The sequence below is a fragment of the Microplitis mediator genome, chromosome 6, assembly GCF_029852145.1.
Source record: "Microplitis mediator isolate UGA2020A chromosome 6, iyMicMedi2.1, whole genome shotgun sequence".
Lineage (NCBI taxonomy): Eukaryota > Metazoa > Arthropoda > Insecta > Hymenoptera > Braconidae > Microplitis > Microplitis mediator.
The window spans coordinates 3758418-3777430 of record NC_079974.1 but is presented as its reverse complement, the minus strand read 5'-3'; the positions used below and the strand labels follow the sequence as shown (position 1 = coordinate 3777430).

Here is a 19013-nt window from a genome sequence, read left to right as displayed (position 1 = left end):
TCATACGCTACTTTTAGGACATCGAGGACTTAAATAACATATTACATTCAGCGGCAAGTGCAACATCAAAAGAACTGAGGCTTTGGAGGCTCAAACTACTGTTTTAATTTTGACTCGGGTCCTCACATCAAAATTCAAAATTATTGGAAACTAATTTTACTAATGAAATAATTTTTATTAATGTTATAAAAACTTACATATTTTGAACATATATGCAATACATATTGAAAATTAAAAATCACAGAAGAATAACGTTTCTTTGATTTCAAATTGTTGCAAAATTTTTAAAGCAAAAGAAAATAGAAATAAGAGCTTAAAGTGATTAAAAGTAATTTTTTTTATCATTTGAATGAAATTGACTTTTGTTTTTTTCGCTCTTATTAATTTGATTTACTTTCGGCATCGTACGATGAAAATTACTTATATAAGTTTTTATAATTTGTGGACTGCGACCTGGTAAAATATTATACTGAGCTTTAAATTTTTTTATTAGTTGAAACGAAGGAAGGCTTTTCGTTCTTAAATACTCAGCAAAGTAACGTTGAATTGTTTTTTTTTCATCTTCACTCCAGCGAGCTCGAGTGATTTTTTTAGATTCAGCTGAATTTTTTGTTACTTGTGTTTTAAAAGTAACTTTAGCTTTAGATGTAATTTTGAAATTCGATTCCTTTGATGAATTAACAGTATCACTCTTATCTTGATGATCGTCAACATGAGACTGGTTATTACTCGATGTGTCTGCAATATAATAGCATACGTTTCAATGAAAGTACTTAAAAGTTAATGAAAAGTCAAATATTTATGTGTGCATCCTAGGTCGTGTCATTTTAGGGCAACTTTTTTTTCAACACATTAACAGCTCCTGTACTTGCAGGAAGGTAATTGTCTTGCCTTATTATCTTGTCGATAATAGTCGAAATTAAAGCCTTTAATATTAATATTAACAGGTGTCTCATCGCGATTTTCTATTCGCTATTTAAATAATACCATAGGAAAAAAAAATTTTGAGCTTGGAATTTTATACCTTGGCAATGGCTCATTGTATAGATAAGTTCAGGATATATTTACGTAGAAAATGGAACGCTCTACGAAAAAAAGTTTCGTATTATTTCTTGATAAATCTATCTGTTCAAAAGTTATTAAAGCTTAAAATCAAATTTGTAGTAAATTTCGACTTCTTTTGACTTTTCCGGTGAAACTGTCAGACTTATCACAAAATTTTGTGAAATCTTTTTTGTAGACAATTGTATTCCCGACAAATTATTTCTGATTTTTTTAAATTCCGCATTTTTTTCTAGTTACTTTCATTTTGATGTTAGGCTCTTAAAATCGATCAGAAAACTATTTTTTATATAAGCTTGGAATCAAAATGAGAATAACTTAAAAGTTATGCAAAATTCAAAAAGACTTCGTCAGAGATAACTTGTAGAGGATGAAATGGTCTACAAAAAATATTTTATAAAATTTTGGGCTAAATCTGATGGTTTCGCCGGCAAAATAAAAAGATCTCGAAACTTATTATAAATTTGATTGAAAGCTTTAATAAGATGAATTTATTAAAAAATGAAAAGAAACTTTTGTAGAGAATTCTATTCGCTACGGAAATCTGTCCTGAACTTATTTGTACGATGAGCCATTCCCGAGGTATTAAATTCCAAGCTTAAAAAGTTTTTCCCATATTGTTTAAATGGGAAATACAAAATTGCGATGAGACAGTTGTTAATATTTATATTAAGGGCAAAAATTACCCTAAAGTGACACATCCGAGTGTATAAATGAATACTAGTAAACATCGATATTAATTAAATCGACTTCATTAGTGAACCCAGTGCGACTATTTAAGTTTAAGCCTTTACTATATCTTATTTTTATAAATTGCATTAATGAAATTATATAAAACAGTATAAATTTGTGAAAAAAAATTTGAAATAAAGTGACATTATTAAATTTTGATTGCTAATTTGTTAAAAAAAAAAAAATAAGTTCGAAATTATTGAATTTCTGTAAATGATGAACACTGGAATTATCATATTTGGTCGCAAAGTTTGTTCAAAAATAGCAGTCTGCAAAATTAAAAAATATGTTACGTTTGTACAATCTACTCAAAAAATTTCTCAAGCGATTATTGAAGAAATATATTCGTAGAATCTTTAAGACTTCTACGTATGCAAGAAAAAGCTTAGTCACGGCAATGGTTGCTTCAAAAATTTTAAGAACTTTAAGTGAATAAATTACTATTTTTGTTCATTTAAGTAAAATATTGAATAGAAGAAAAATAACAACTAAAATATATGAAAAAATAATTTCATGTATACCTGGAAAACTTGCATTTGTTGAATTTTCAGTCTCTAAGTTATGTGTAGAATTCATAGATATGGTTGAATCATCAGCTGAACGATCTGGTTTTTGGGCTATATGTAGAATTTTAGACATATTGAGTATATCAGATTTAGCACGTTGTTGATAAATATTCTTATGAATATTTATATCATGCCCTAAATAGTCAGCTACTTTTGAAACTTCTCCGGGGTTTAGCTGTAGTTCAGTACACTTCGTAGCAAGTTGTTTACGGAGTCCAGTGCCACGGAGTAAATCTGGTCTTTCAGCTCCACATTCTTCCGAAAATTTTCTTAAAACAGTACTAGCACAGAGATGAGAATCTTTGTAATAACCTGCTATCCCGAAAACAAATGGGTTTCTAGAACTGACTCCTGCCTCAGTACGAAATTTCAACAACTCAATAAGACCTTTTCGAACTTTTGAATTAAGCAGCAATGGCACATTTTTATGTAGTTTACCACATATTGTAGCACGACCATATTCTTTGGCTGCTTTTTTATCTGACTCAGACAGTAATTCATAACCTTCGTCTTTTTCTGTGATGAATGTCATTTTTTCGTAATCCTGAATTTCAAATCTTTCTAACTCCCCCGCACGTTTTCGATTAAATAACTGCAGTTGCGCTAATAATGCTTCAGCTAGATCACGCCATACGAGTTTACTAAAGTTGGTCTTCAATTTTTTACGATTTTTGCTGATTTTTTTATCTAAATACTCAGATAATCGCTGTATATCGTCTGTTCGAGGTAGTTCGATAACTTTTTGACGTTGTTGCATTATTCGGGTTTCCATCACAGTTCTATTAATGATGTTGGCAAATCCTTGTTTGCATAGAAGTAAAAAGTTTTCAACCTTTTGTTTTTTTTCATCTTCGTTGTTAATAATACATTCACTAATATATATCTGTCCCATTTTGTTAATATTGGTAGTAATTTCGGAAGCTCTAGACGGGACTTGATAATACCCAGATTCTTCATCCAAGCCAGCAAACTCGTTGATCGCGTCAATAACTGCATGATATTTTATCGGATCAAATATAGAAGCAAAGTCACTAACAGTAGGCTCTTTTCGTTTCACTACCGTAAAAAATCGTGCAATTAAGCTTAATTTTCCTCGAATCATTTGAGCGAGATTACGCTTTTTATACTTCATACACTCTTCGTTACCAAATAAAATAATCAATAAATCATATCTGATGAGACGAACGTGATTTTTTAACTTCATTGCGGGTAGAATTTTATAACGCATATCTTTGGAAGCACGTTGATGTATTTGCCCTTGTAGCTTACGTGCTTTAGCAAGAATACCTTTACTATTGGCAGCATTACCCTTACAAGCAGGGTAGTGATGACGAAGATTGTTTTTTGTATACCATCCTTTGCAATTTGAACATGGTGCAAAATTCCCACCAGATTGTTTGCTTTCTTGATTGGGACATCTTACAACTTTAATCACACCAGGTTTATGATCTTTATGATTGTACGTTTGTTTCTTATTAAATTCAAAATTTCCTTTTTTTCGTAACATTCCAATTGCACGCCTACGTTCAGCTGATTTTTTTTTCAGATCTAAAAAACTTTGAACTTCGGGTTCATCACGATGCTTAATTTCGAAATGACGAGCAATTTTCAAGATTTCTTCTTTACAAAAAATACAAAAGTCTTTTTTTGAATTCCCTTTGTTACATGTCAATTCAGCGATCACGTCATTGTCATCCCATCCAGAATTTCCGGGCATGTTGAATGAGTTTATAAGTGACGATGAAGTATTTTGAGATCCCTGACTAACTCTAGGAGGTAAATTACTATTGTGTAAGTCATTGTCTCCATTTTCATCCTCAGACTGATCTTCGCATAGTTCGCTTTCATTCTCAATGGATTCATTGTCAGATTCTGTAGCTTTGTAAGATTTATCCGAATCGTCTCCTGATTCCTCTATTTCATTTTCTGTAAGACCTGTATAAAATTATTTAAACTAACTATCGTTGAAATTAACCCAATATAAATTAGGTGATCTTAACTATACACGTAACAAAATATTGAGTTGAATTTACTATAATCGAGAATATATCTTCTAGAAATTAGTAATATATAGGTTAACTTGAAATAATGTGATGTACAAAAGAAAAAGATTTTTCGGCGCAAGAAGTATTTACTTGCTGGGAAAAATTTTTTACATTATAAAGTGAAAAAAAATTTTTTGGGACACAGAAAAAATTTTTCTCACTAAGAATTTTTTTCTTCATTTCCTGATGCAAAATACTTCTTGCGTCCAAAAATTATTTTTTCTGTATATAACGATTACTACTATAAAGTTTTTTGTATACTGTACTGCTATAATATAAAGTATTATCAATAGTAGATATTTCATGCCCGTTAGCATATTTGTATTAAAATGTTAAGGACTGTACTGCATTAAATTCGACCACTCATTTTTTTACGTGTAAATATTAAAATCATGCAGTACCCAAATGATTAAGTTTTAAAAAACAAAATAATTAAAATTGATTATGAACTCAATAAATTCCATTGTAAAAAGTTTTTGTTTAATTAATAAATACATTAATTCAAGTAAGTAACTCACTGGTTTCATCTGCAGATACTTTCTTATTATTCTTACACGAACGGATTCTAGTCATAATTCTTTCGTCATTGTGGTTAATACTTGGAATTACAGTGGAAATGTCATCTGCCATTGCGTAATCACAACTGGACTGACTGACGTGATGTGCACTTGATACTTTTCTCTGATACATTTCTAGCTCTTAAAGTTACGAAAAACACATGTAAATTAATGTTAAACCCTAATTTATCGTGAGGTTCAAGAAAATAAGATGTTTTCAATTTATTGATGAAATTTCAAATTATTAAAAAAAGTTGTTAGAAAATTTAGAATATGATGTATGGAAAAACTTTTCAAAGCTTGGTCAGGTTTTGACGGGGCATTCGCCCTGATAAATTCTCAATATTACTAAAAGATATGAAAATTTTTCTTTTTTAATAAATTCACAGACAAATCGTTAGACATACTTTAGCACACGAATTAAGTTTAGATCGAATGTCATTAACTACTTCAAAAATTTTGTTTAAAAAAAAAATACATTAGTTATTTATAATCTTAGTAGTTCATGATGACTCAAAGTCTTAGACTGCAAAATATTTTTTTTTTCTTACTCTTTAAAAATGCATTATTTAGAATGTAATGATATTTACTGTGCAATAGAAGTTCCATCATACCGATAGTTTAATTATTTTTGATTGAGGTTTCCAGTGGTATGAAAATTCTACACACTTCGAAAATCCATATCCATACACATAAAAAAATTTTTGTTTTATCCTTAGTACAATTTTTTTTTTTTACATTTATTTCGATTTTAACAGAATAACCGTATCTTTAAGATTAATCGCCGGTTATTTTGATAGTAATTTTTATCCATGTAACCACAACTAGAATTAAAAATACCTAAATGCTAAATATCTTAAGTTTGAATGCTCAAATTTCATAATTTTGTATAAAACCACTTTTCCATCAATATCATTATTTGCTTATTTTTGATATCAGAGCAAAAATGTTCAATTTCAGTTTCAGCAATAATCTTGAGGTCTTATTATGATAGTGCCAATTTTTTCATTACGAGAATTTAATAACCCACACTAATACGTTTTAGCATTTAGTTTGATATTAAATTTGAATTTGCGCTCAAAATGTTACTTCTTTTTACTCTTAATAAATACCTCGGTCATTATAAATAATAATAAGAACTTTCACGTCACTAAGATTATACTTACTTATTTTAGGTGTACTTGATTGCGAGACTTTAAACATCTTTAAATCGATCGGTGATATTGTTATATTTGACGTCACCCGAATGTTTTTAGTATTCTCGACATTATTGTTATCCAAAAATGTTACAGTTTTCTCTGTTAGTGAAAAAAATTGTGAATGATTATCTTATGGTTGTAAACAATCCAATAATATTCCATAATAAAAGTCATCATTTAAAAACTTTTGTCGGTTGTAGATAAATTTTCATAAAAATTAGTATATTCATTTCAAATAAGAATAATATAACTAATAAGAAATAGACAAAAAAAATTTATGGAAGAAATATTTTTTTTAATTGCGAAGTCTAATATTAAAAAAACGTTATGAAAAACATCACCGAGTTCAGATTTTGCTGTCTCTTTTTGTTAAATGTTTACAGCAGCAGATATTATTCTAATTTTTCCTCTCTTATATATTCCGCAAGGTTATTTTACTGAGTATCCTCAAAAAATACATATAAATATATGACACTTACCATGACAGTTTGTTTGGAGTATGAGAGGAATGGGTTCTGGATTTGGCATGCAGGTTTTTTGTCTTTGGAGGATCAATCGAGGATTATTTTGGTTGAGGTTATTACAGACTTCATTTAATAGTAATTTATTACCTAGCAAATAATTTTTTACGAAAATAAAGTTAATAATAACCTATTTGTAATAATTAGGAGATATAAAGCCGAAAGATTGATTGATACCTACCATACTGGCAAATAAATTTAATTTTCTTTTTACAAATATTATCTCTTTTTTTATTTTCGGATATGTGCCGACTTTTATGCACGCAATAGTGCTTTGCTTTATTACGTACTAAAGCAAATAATTTTGTCATTGTGATCACTGAAAACTCCAATAATTCCGACCTGATTTTTTTGATTGTGCGTTAGAAAGACGATCAATTAAAATGGCTGATTAGACGCTATCCACTCGAAGAGTCACTCAGTCGTGGGCTATAGCGTAACCGGAACCGGAAAAGTGTGCGTCCATCTCATAACAGTGATTTGCTTCGTACGGTACTCATCGTCAATGAGAAGACAGCACACAATTTAAGGCTGGTATTCATGGTCACACCTTACAGCGAAGAATCGTCCGTGTTATTTATCATGGGTATGGTGATCTTATGCTAGAAGATTTGCCCTAATAGCTACTTTAGCTTGAAATTGACAGTAATATGTCACTGAAATTGCCTGAAATTTGCTGCTCGAATTCGCTGACGATTTGACAGCAAAAGATGTAAAGAAAAATTTGTTGTTCAGTTTTGCCTAATTTAGAGCTCACTTTTTACTAGAAAAAAAAAAGTTCGCAATGTTCACATTTTTAATATTTCAGGAAGTAAGCAAATTTGTACATAAAAATGTCAACAAATTGAGGGCGAAAAAATACTTTACAATTTTTCAAGTCAAATTAACAATAAATGGGTATAAAAATTTGCCTGAAAATCGACGACAAATTTTTCTTAGTCAACTTTAAAGTAAATCTGCATTCTGATTCGGGTAGTAAATTTACGTCAAATTGAATAGCATAAATTCAAGGAAACTTTTGTACAGCAAACTGTGTTATTAGGGTGATTACGTCAATAGCCACTTTGATTGCAATTTAACGTCAACTTGAAAATTCAACTTGACCAAATTTGGTGGTTGGAATTGGACGGTAAATCGTCAGCAAATATTAAAGAATAACGTTTCCGGTGATTCTGATTGATTAATTTTCACTGATGTATGTTGCAGTAATATTGTTGTCAGAAAACTGAACTTTGATGCTTATCTGTCGTCAATTTGAATGAGGATCGACTAGGCGAGCTCGGAATTCAGTTTGCTCGAAAATTACGACCAATATTTTGCAACGAAATAAAAGCAAACTGTCGCTGATCAACCTTGGATATCTCGATATGATTATCAGCCTAAATTTCCCTGATTCAAAAATCAACATAAATTTACTGTCGTAACCAGACGTCAAAATAACTGCAAAAATTTGACATACAAGTTAAATAAAGTCAACTTGCAGTCGACTTGAGAGTAATTTCTTTCTTCTCCAATTTTATGGAAACAGCTTAATGACAACGCTCTATGGCAATTTGCTTGCAGATTGTGACAGTAGATTGATGTCAACCTGTAGTACAAGTTGAATTCACATTGTAGTCAAAATTTTAAACGCCTGAAGTTGACAACAATGTGTCGTGAAATTGAAGTAAACTGTTACTTGCGCTAATAGGCAGATTGCGTGAGCAGAAGTTTCCTCTAATCTGCCGTTAAGTTAACATCAACTTTAGGCTGGCAAACTTTTAAGTACAATATGACCTCAACTTTAAGTGCAGCTCAATATAAATATACTTCCAGACTGTAAAGGTAAGTTGACATAAACATTTATCATTAAGTTGCTTACGAAAAAATTCGAGAGCAAAAGTTGCTTTCAAATTGACGACATGTGGGCATCATTTAACTACCACATATAACTTTTGCGGTCATCTTGATGTCAGGTTGCGGGAGTAAATTTTCATTGACTTGCCATCCAGACAGCTGAAAAAGTAGTTATCTGGAATATTTTCTATAATAATACTAGCTGATAATAAAAATTATTAGGCAGAAAAGATAATAGACAAAAATGCATACATATTCATTGGAATCATTTGTAAACATCCAGATAACCAGATTAGCTGAGCAAACGTTCGCTCTGCGAATTTATCTCTGAAGATATTCAAACTTTTGACTACCGAATGAGTACAAAATCAATTTAAACAAAAATATTAGCCAGAAGTTGTAAAAAAGAAGCTGAAAAACAAGAGTTAATTTCAAACCAAAAAGAAGTTGGGAGAAATTTGACGTCAAATAATTGACCATCAACGCATTGCTGATATCTTGACGTCTATTTCTGACCACAACTTTGTTTTAACTTGTAGTTAAAAGTTTAATAAAAGTATATTTTTTCAACAGGTTATTTGAAATTTTTTAAAAGTGCATTATGTCTCATCGAAAGAACATTTTAATCAAGCTACAAAAATTTAATGTGTTCAAAACTAGACGATCAACATTCCCCTAATAGCCACTTTAGCTTGGAATTAACGTTAATTTGATGTTGAAACTACCTGAAATCTGCTGCCCGAATTTGCCGACAATTTGTGATTTCGAAATAATCATGAAAAGTGAATTTAGTATTATAATTACCGTAAACGAATAGCCATTTTTTATAATTTATTGATCAATCCATTAGAAACTTATTTCTCGACCTATTATTACTATGGCAGGTTTCAGGACATCAAAATTATCAAAAATTAAAACAAAGAATACCTTGCAATTCAATACCGAGCTACTGATAATCAGTTTGGTCATTTTAACATGATTGAGTTAATGGATTAGATAACATTAAATGCTGTGTTATATTAAATATACAACGATATGTGAGGATAACTTAACTAGGACTATACACGTGTTGTGAAAAACGTATATTTATTTACGTTTAAAACATGCCAATAAAGATTTTTAATTTAATTTCGGTTTGGATAAATAAATTTGAAACGGAAATAAAAATTAAACAATCAACTAATTTCCAATCATACCCCTAGAACGTATGCATTTTATGACGGTATGTTTCAGGACATTGATAATTAGCTTACAATAGATTATCCATTGTTAATATATGGCATTAGTGTCATAAATTATATAATAAATCTATTTCATTGAAATGTAATTAATTTTTGTCTTAAAACGATCAATTATTGTGTAGTGTACTTGGATTATTAACACACAAAAATAAAATTGTCATAGGTAAACATATTTAATTATATGTATACATCACGATACCTGAGTATCGTAATAAATATTGAATATATTTTATAATTTTCAAATATCATCATTAAACAATTTTTAATCAGATTTAATTATCTAATAAATGAATACTGAGGTTACTCTATGTTCGGTTGTCAATATTTTCCGGTGAGATGATCAAAAATTAAAACTTGCAAGTCACTGAAAAATTTTATCACTATCATTTAATAAAATCACTTTCAAATTCTTATTAGTCATATGAGTACATCATGTTTTATTTTCAGATTTTTCGAGAACGATACAGTCCTACCTGAATTATAATTCTTGATGTTCATTAGAAAATCAAATATATTTAGATAACCTATAAAATCATGCTAACGGCATATTTCAGGACCGAGTGTATATATGTGTGGCGTAGTGTTAGGATCGATTTACAAAGTCACAAGATACTCCAATAGCCACATTAGTTTGAAATTGACGGTAATTTGATGGTGAAAATACCTGAAATTTGCTGCCCGAATTTGCCGAAAACTTGACAGCAAAAGTTAAAAATAGAAATTTGCGGTTAATTGTTCTACAATTTAAAGGTACCCTCATAGCCAAGTTGGCCGCAACTTGTCGACAACCTACTGCCGAAACCTGTCGCCAAGTTGGCCGCAACAGTTGGCATTTCTATAAGGTGACGGCAACTTTCCGAGAAACTTGTTGACAACTTTCAGCTCGTGTAACTGTAGCCAACTTGTCGGCAACAGTTACACGAGCTGAAAGTTGTCGACAACTTGTCGTCAAGTTGGTCGCCACTCATGTACACCAAATTTCTGATCAGAAACTCTGGCTATTAGGGTAACTTTTTACAAAAAAAAAGTCGGTAATGTTCATTCATACCATATGAGAATGTAAGCAAATTTATTCATAAAATTGTCTACAACTTGACGGTAAAAAGATACTTAACAATTTTTCAAGTCAAATTAATAATAAATTGACATAAAATTTGCCTGGAAATTCACGAAACTTTTTTCGAGTCAACTTTTGAAGTGAATTTACATTCTGATTCAGACAGTAAATTTACGTCAAATTCAATATCAAGTTGCAAAGAAATTCTTGTAAAGAATGTCAAAGTCCACATTTGACGGAAATTTGAAAAAAAATTCAACGAAATTTTTGTAAGTAAACTTTTGCTAAAGCAACTTGTGCTATCAGGGTAAGTTGCATTAAGAACGTGACATTACTTGATGTTCGTTAACCCTAATAGCATCGTTTGCTTTGGCAAAAGGTTACTTTACAAAAGTTTCGTTGAATTTTTCGTCAAATTTCCGTTAATTTTGGTTTTTTCAATTTTATACGACAATTTGGATGCAACTTGCTATTCAATTAGACGTAAATTGACTGGCCGAATAAAAATACAAATTCACTTCAAAAGTTAACTAGAAAAATAATTTCGTCAATTTCCAGGCAAATTTTATGTCAATTTATTATAAAATTGACTTGAAAAATTGTTAAGTATGTGATTACCGTCAAGTTGTAGACAATTTTATGTATGAATTTGCTTACATTCTCATATGGTAAGGATGAACACTACCGACTTTTTTTACGTAAAAAGTTACCCTGATAGCCAGAGTTTCTGATCAGAAATTTGATGTACATGAGTTGCGACCAACTTGTCGACAACTTTCAGCTCGCGTAACTGTTGCCGCCAAGTTGGCTACAAGTTGCTCAGAAATTTGTCGACAACCTACTGCCGCAACTTGTCACCAAGTTTCTGAGCAACTTGTAGCCAAATTTTCGGCAACAGTTACACGAGCTGAAATTTGTCAACAAGTTTCTCGGAACGTTGCCGTCAACTTATAGAAATGCCAACTGTTGCGGCCAACTTGGCGACAGGTTTCGGCAGTAGGTTGTCGACAAGTTGCGGCCAACTTGGCTATGAGGGTACCTTTAAATTGTAGAACAATTAACCGCAAATTTCTATTTTTAACTTTTGCTGTCAAGTTTTCGGCAAATTCGGGCAGCAAATTTCAGGTATTTTCACCATCAAATTACCGTCAATCCCAAACTAATGTGGCTATTGGAGTATCTTGTGACTTTGTAAATCGATCCTAACACTACGCCACACATATATACACTCGGTCCTGAAATATGCCGTTAGCATGATTTTATAGGTTATCTAAATATATTTGATTTTCTAATGAACATCAAGAATTATAATTCAGGTAGGACTGTATCGTTCTCGAAAAATCTGAAAATAAAACATGATGTACTCATATGACTAATAAGAATTTGAAAGTGATTTTATTAAATGATAGTGATAAAATTTTTCAGTGACTTGCAAGTTTTAATTTTTGATCATCTCACCGGAAAATATTGACAACCGAACATAGAGTAACCTCAGTATTCATTTATTAGATAATTAAATCTGATTAAAAATTGTTTAATGATGATATTTGAAAATTATAAAATATATTCAATATTTATTACGACACTCAGGTATCGTGATGTATACATATAATTAAATATGTTTACCTATGACTATTTTATTTTTGTGTGTTAATAATCCAAGTACACTATACAATAATTGATCGTTTTAAGACATAAAAATTAATTACATTTCAATGAAATAGATTTATTATATAATTTATGACACTAATGCCATATATTAACAATGGATAATCCATTGTAAGCTAATTATCATTGTCCTGAAACATACCGTCATAAAATGCACACGTTCTAGGGGTATGATTGCAAATGAGTTGATCGATTAATTTTTATTTCTGTTTCAAATTTATTTATCCAAATCGAAATTCAGTTAAAAATCTTTATTGGCATGTTTTAAACGTAAATAAGTATACGTTTTTCATAACATGCGTATCGTCCTAGTTAAGTTATCCTTACATTTTGTTGTATATTTAATATATCACAGCATTCAATGTTATCTAATCCATTTACTCAATCATGTTACAAATACCAAACTGATTATCAGTAGCTCGGTATCGAATTGCAAGGTATTCTTTGTTTTAATTTTTGATAATTTTGATGTCCTGAAACCTGCCATAGTAATAATAGGTAGAGAAATAAGTTTCTAATGGGTTGATGAATTAATTATGAAAAATGTCTATTCGTTTACTGTTATTATAATACTAAAATCACTTTTCATGATTATTTTGAAATTACGAGCATTTAACCCAGTTAAAACTGGATCACAGAATTTGAGGTTACAAAATAATTCCTCATAATTTTGTTTGTCCTTTAGAATTTGTGATTATATTATAATCAGTGTATACAATATCAAAAAATATCTTATTTCAGACATCTTAAATAATAGCTATAGTATTCATATTTTGTAAGTGATTTTCAATTGAAAAGGATTGGAGTCTGTTTTTTTTACATTTGACGTTCATGTCCCGAAAGATGCCATTTTGAATGAAAATATTCACACATCTGTTTTTAAATTTTACGAATCTTTAATTAATTCATTACTATCTATGAATAACAGCAGTAAGTTATAAAGTTGTGCATGAACATTATTTTGCAACTATCGATTATCGTTAAACGAATAAAAATGTCTCTCGATATGGCGTTAAATTATTCCTAGAGCGATAGTTCATTGAAAAAATAATTTGTGTTATTTTAGTAAAATATAAACCTATCAATAGCTTTAAAGTTGTTAAATTAAGTACATTATTACAAGACAAGACTAGCAGTATTTTATATGCAAGATTTAATATACTAACAATTTATGATCTAGCTTAGGACAGTTTTTAATGTCCGGAAATTAACTTACATATAATATCTGTGGTGAAAATTTTTCGGACTTTTGTCCGAAAAAGTCTTTAGAACTCTGAAAAAGTCTTTAAAACTCTAGAACTGAGTTTTTCAGACAGAAGTCCGAAGAATTTTCACCAGGGATGCCCGGTAGATCGATCTAATTAGACAATTATCGATTGTTAAATCTATATTTTTATTTAAATTATGCTCATTCAAATCAAAGTTAAAGTAAAACTTCAAGATATAAATGTTCATTACCAATTTTGTAATAATATTGCAGTGTTATAAAATAGTTGTATATAATTAGTTAGAGTTACAGTATGTATAATGAAGTATGTTAACCCGTCATCACATTATGATGAATATTTCTTTTAAGATGATGCGCATTTTAGTCTCTTCAATCTACTAACATTACTGCTTTTAAAACACTAAACTGATTGTCAATACCTTTATATTAAATTAGATAAAATCAATTATTTGGAATCGTTTGTTATTTCTGATGTCCTGAATTCTGCCAATGGATGATGATATTATCGACAAAAACATGATCATTCAATAAGTCAATTTATAAATAAATTATAATTGATTTTTCTTTATTTTCCATGTTTATAGAACTAAATCATTCCCTAGGAATTTTGGTAAATTACACAAATTAAATTCAATCTAAAATTAGAACATACTGTTGTCGAGGTTAGGTTGTTTCACATAATATTGTGTGTGCCATTTAAATAAATACTAATTACTTATAAAAACATCATCGAATATCCAATATAATACGTCGAAAATGATGATATTCAGGTTTTGTTAGAGATTGTAAGTTTATAAAGATTGAAATATAATTTTTTTAATTTGATGATCGTGTCCTGAAAACTGCTATATTGATAGTAAATACTCATGCATCGGATAATTAGATATCAAATTTTATAAATATTTAATTAATTTATTGCTCTAAATTAACACGAGATATTACTGAAAAAATATTTGAATATAAATATTTTGATTGTGTCTTGTAGTGTAGTTGATAAACTACAGAAAATGATTTTGGCGAGCTGCTTAATTTTTAGATTAACCATTAGTCAGCTTTCATTAAAGGCGGAACATTCTCAGCATTTTAATGTTGAAGTAGATTTAGATTAATAGTTATGCATAGATATACTGTGATGAATGTTCATATTATTATGTTATAGTTTATGTAAAAATTGATGTGGAATTTGTAAGGTCACACTTATAATTTTCTTATGTGTAGCTTTAAGAAAATACAAAGATTAATAACCAAAAAACATCAAGTATTTTTCAATCTCGTATAGAAATTTAGTATATTTCCACGTTCTTACAAATTGAAAAATGCAATATGTACACTAGACTGTTTTAAATTAAGCAACTATTTTTTTTTTTCGAAGAACTTTGAAAAATCGAATAGGTATCTTGAAATATGGTGACACTTAAAATTTGTGCTCTTAATATTGATATTTATAGATGGCTGTTGATAATTTTCGATTTGTCATTTAGTAACATAGTAAAAAATACATAACTTCCGAAAAAATCAAGATACAAAAAATCTCTATCTAAATATTTTGGAGCAAATTCCTTGATTTACAAAAAAGGTCTTCTATGATTTTTGCATAAATTCAACCATTCACAAGATATTCAATGTCAAAGTTTGATACAATCCAAAGAACTTGTTTTGCTTGTTTTGCTTGTTCTGAATTTTATACCATGTCAACTATTGAGAATTTCGGAATTTTCAATGCAATTTTTTGTAGGAAATTGACTGCTCTACAAAAAAAGTCTCTTATCATTTTTTGATAAATCCATCTGTTCAAAGTTATTGGAGCTTGAAGTCAAGTCCGATAGTTTTGCCAGAAAAGTAAAAAGATCTCGAAATTTACTCTAACTTGACTTCAAGCTCCAATAACTTTTGAACAGCTGGATTTATCAAAAAATGATAAGAGACTTTTTTTGTAGAGCATTCAATTTTCTACGAATAATTGTATTGAGAATTTCTGAATTCTTATTATCTGACACGGTATAAAATTCAGAACGAGCAAAAACAAGTTCTTCGAATTGTATTAAACTTTGACGTCGGATATCTTGTGAATGATTGAATTTATGCAAAAATTATAAAAGACCTTTGTTGTAGATCAGTAAATTAGCTTCAAAATATTTGAGAAAAGATTTTTTGTATCTTGATTTGTTCGGAAGTTATATATTTTTTACTATGTTACTAAATGAAAAATCGAAAATTCTCATCAGCCACCTCTAAATATCAATATTAATATAAATAGTTGCTTAATATCAATATTAATATTAATAGTTGCTTATTACTTAATATTTGCTTGACGCAAAAAGTTCTTACTCGCCCCAAGAAAATTTTTATTTGCCCTAAGAAATTTTTTGGATTATCAATTGAATTAAAAATTTGCTTAGGGTGAGAAAAAAATTTCTTGAGCCAATGAGTTATTTCTTATGCTAAGAAATTTTTTCTAGTCATAAGAAAATTTTTGTTTTCATTCCATAATGCAAAATTTTTCTTCAGCCAAGGGATCCTTTTTTACTGTGTATTAAAAAAGCAAACTGAGCCCTATGAGAAAACCATGAGCTTTTTCATATTTTTGAAGTCATACTTTCATTAGAAATTTTTACCTTACATTAAAATGGCCGTATAAAAATTTTTAAAAAAACAAGAAAGCTTATAGTCTTTAGGCACTAATTGTACCTGGACCAATGAATTGAATTAACAAAATCATTAAATGATTTAAGAATAAGAATATATAAATCGATCTAGAGATTAATTTAATCTATCTATGAAAAAAAAATTTTTTAACGCATTATAATGAATGAATCTAAAAACTCATTCCTATTTTATCAATTTTCACATTTCTTTCCTTCAAATCTTCTTACATTTTTATTTTATAAAATTTTGAATTTAAAATAATTAATTAGATATGATCAGGTTTGATCACATCTAAACGATTATAAGGAAATGAATTTTTCATTTTTGGTTACATCTATACTGAAAAAATTCAAATATCGTGTACCGTATACTGAGGCCATCAAAATTTGAATTTTAAAATCTGATATGACTTTTCGATTGATAACTTTCAATAAGCTCGAAAAAATTATTGTGGATGGTTCCTGATGCGCGATAATCAGGCATGCGTTCACTAAAATTTTTTTTTTTTCGTATTTTTTATATATCTTAGAGCCTAATTGATCAATCAATCTGAAATTTTCAGGAAAGCTGACGGCCAACAAGCTTTTTCGATTGCCGCAAGAATTGGTCTGATCGATTAATCAGTTCAAAAGTTATAACAAGTTTACACACATACATACACATTAGGATGTCCGTTACTTCCCAAATTAGATTATGTCACTTGGCCATGATATAAATCATTTATTTGTGATTCAAAAATAATAAAAGAAAATAAACGAGTAAATTCCCATGCCGTTTAACCCTGCCTACGTAATGATACTTTCCTGTTTTAGTACCATGAGAAAAATTTTATTACTCTTTTGAGTATGAGTGTACAGCTATTTCTTACTTTTTGAAGTAAAAAATTCTTTGGATCAAGAAATTATTTATTTCAAAGACATCATTTTCTTAGTCTGAAACAGAAATTCTTTAAACCAAGAGTAAACTTTCTTGGGCCCAAAAATTTTTTTTCTTGGTTCGATAAATTTTTTTTTCAATTCAAAAATTTTTTCCTTGGCTGACGATTTTTACGTTATTCAGTCAAGTAAAAATGTCTTAAGCTGAAACAAAATAGTTTCTGAACTACGAAAAATAATTTTTTAAACCAAGAACAAACTTTCTTGGGCCAAGAAAGTTTGTTCTTGGCTCGAGACATTTTTTTTTGTTCAAAGGTTGATACCTTATTGAGTCAAAAAAATGTCTTGAGCTAAAACAATAAAGTTTTTGTACTAAAAAATCTAATTTTTGAAGTCAGAAAAAAACTTTCTTGGCCTAAGCAAATTTTTTTTTTGTCGCTAACAAAAAAAAAGTTTCCCGCCAAGAACCAAATTTCTTCAATTAAGCAAATAAATTTATCGAGCTAAAAAATTGATTTTTCAAAAATTTTTATATCGAAACAATTATTTTTTGGTTTAAATTTTATCTGACAAATTGATGTGAAAGCAGATAAATACTTTATCGGAAGCATTTTTTAGGTATAGGAAAGGTTCTCAAAGAGATAAATTATTTAAATCAAAGTGAGAAAAAACAATTAATGTTTAGTGCAGGAATCGAACCCAGACCGATTTGTCGTCGCGCGAGAACTTTACCAACTAAGCCATCCCAGCCCTTGCCAGACTATGTTTACTTTGTTGACATCTATTAAGCCACACTGGCCTTACAGTCAGTCACATTTTTAAATCCTAAACACAGAATTCACATTAAAAATATGATCACCAATACAAAATTAAGAAATATTCAAGATTGTTTAATTACAGTAATGAATTAATTTAGTATAATAATATAATTTAATTATACGCCAGCGCAAGAAAGAGAGAGTAAGTGGTATTCATTTCTCAGGGTGCGAAGGAGAGAGCAGCTATGAGTAAATCCAAAACAGAACTTTCTTGGCTTGAGACTCTAGTAATCTTGGTTTGAGATTTTTTGTGCGATTGATCAGAGAATGTACTACTCAAAACAAGACTTTGAATTTTTTAAACCAACTAACATTATTTTCCGGTCAAGTTCGTACCGTTTATTATTCCAAAACACCATCGTTCTGTAATTAAGTGTATAGCTTTCTTGAACCGAATATTTTTATTTCTTGGTTTAAGTAAGTAACAGACTTAGGTTAAAAAAAATGTTTATTCTATCAAGAAATGAAAATTTTTAAAACAAGCATTTCTATTATTGAACCAAGTGTGTAATGTGTATAGGCTTAAGAATTTTTTTCTTAATTCAAGATTTGAAATTTAAGAAATTATTTTACTTTGATCGAGAAACTTCTGGTTTTCATTCCACCTGTTGAAAAATTTTTTGGTTAAAGAAAAATTATCTCGAGTCAAGATTTTTTTTGCTGTGTATCTTATATTTCTTTTGTGAATCTAACCGTTTAAGAGATATAGATGCTCAAAATGTAATTTGTTTAAAAAAATTGTCGTTTTTGTTTGAAATTTTATTACTCTCTAACACATGGGCATACAATTGAGCACTATCACATTTTATCTAAGAAATTTACCGCTCTTCAAAAATGGTAACTTACACTTTTTTCGTAAATCCAACCATTTAGATGATATTAAAGCTCTAAGTTTGATATACACTCATGTCATAAATTGAAGGAACAGAAAAATTTTAGAAATTTTTTAGTGATTTTTGCAA

At 29.3% G+C, this 19013-nt stretch overlaps 1 protein-coding gene across 1 annotated transcript; it reads right to left on the bottom strand.

Annotated features, from left to right (window-relative positions):
• Positions 1 to 2602: 2602 nt before the first annotated feature.
• Positions 2603 to 6689, bottom strand: LOC130670065 (uncharacterized). The gene is made up of 5 exons (XM_057473241.1): positions 6641 to 6689; positions 6129 to 6260; positions 4924 to 5103; positions 2710 to 4295; positions 2603 to 2641 (listed from the first exon to the last, which is right to left on the bottom strand). Exons 1-5 carry the CDS (start codon positions 6687 to 6689, stop codon positions 2603 to 2605), a joined length of 1986 nt encoding a protein of 661 aa, XP_057329224.1.
• Positions 6690 to 19013: the final 12324 nt, after the last annotated feature.

Coding starts and splice junctions, on each gene's coding strand:
- LOC130670065 (XM_057473241.1), bottom strand. CDS start 6,689: ATGCCAAATCCAGAACCCATTCCTCTCATACTCCAAACAAACTGTCAT. Junction 4,296..4,923: donor AGTATCTGCAGATGAAACCA/GTGAGTTACTTA, acceptor AATTTTATACAG/GTCTTACAGAAAATGAAATA. Junction 2,642..2,709: donor AATTTCGTACTGAGGCAGGA/GTCAGTTCTAGA, acceptor TCTCTGTGCTAG/TACTGTTTTAAGAAAATTTT.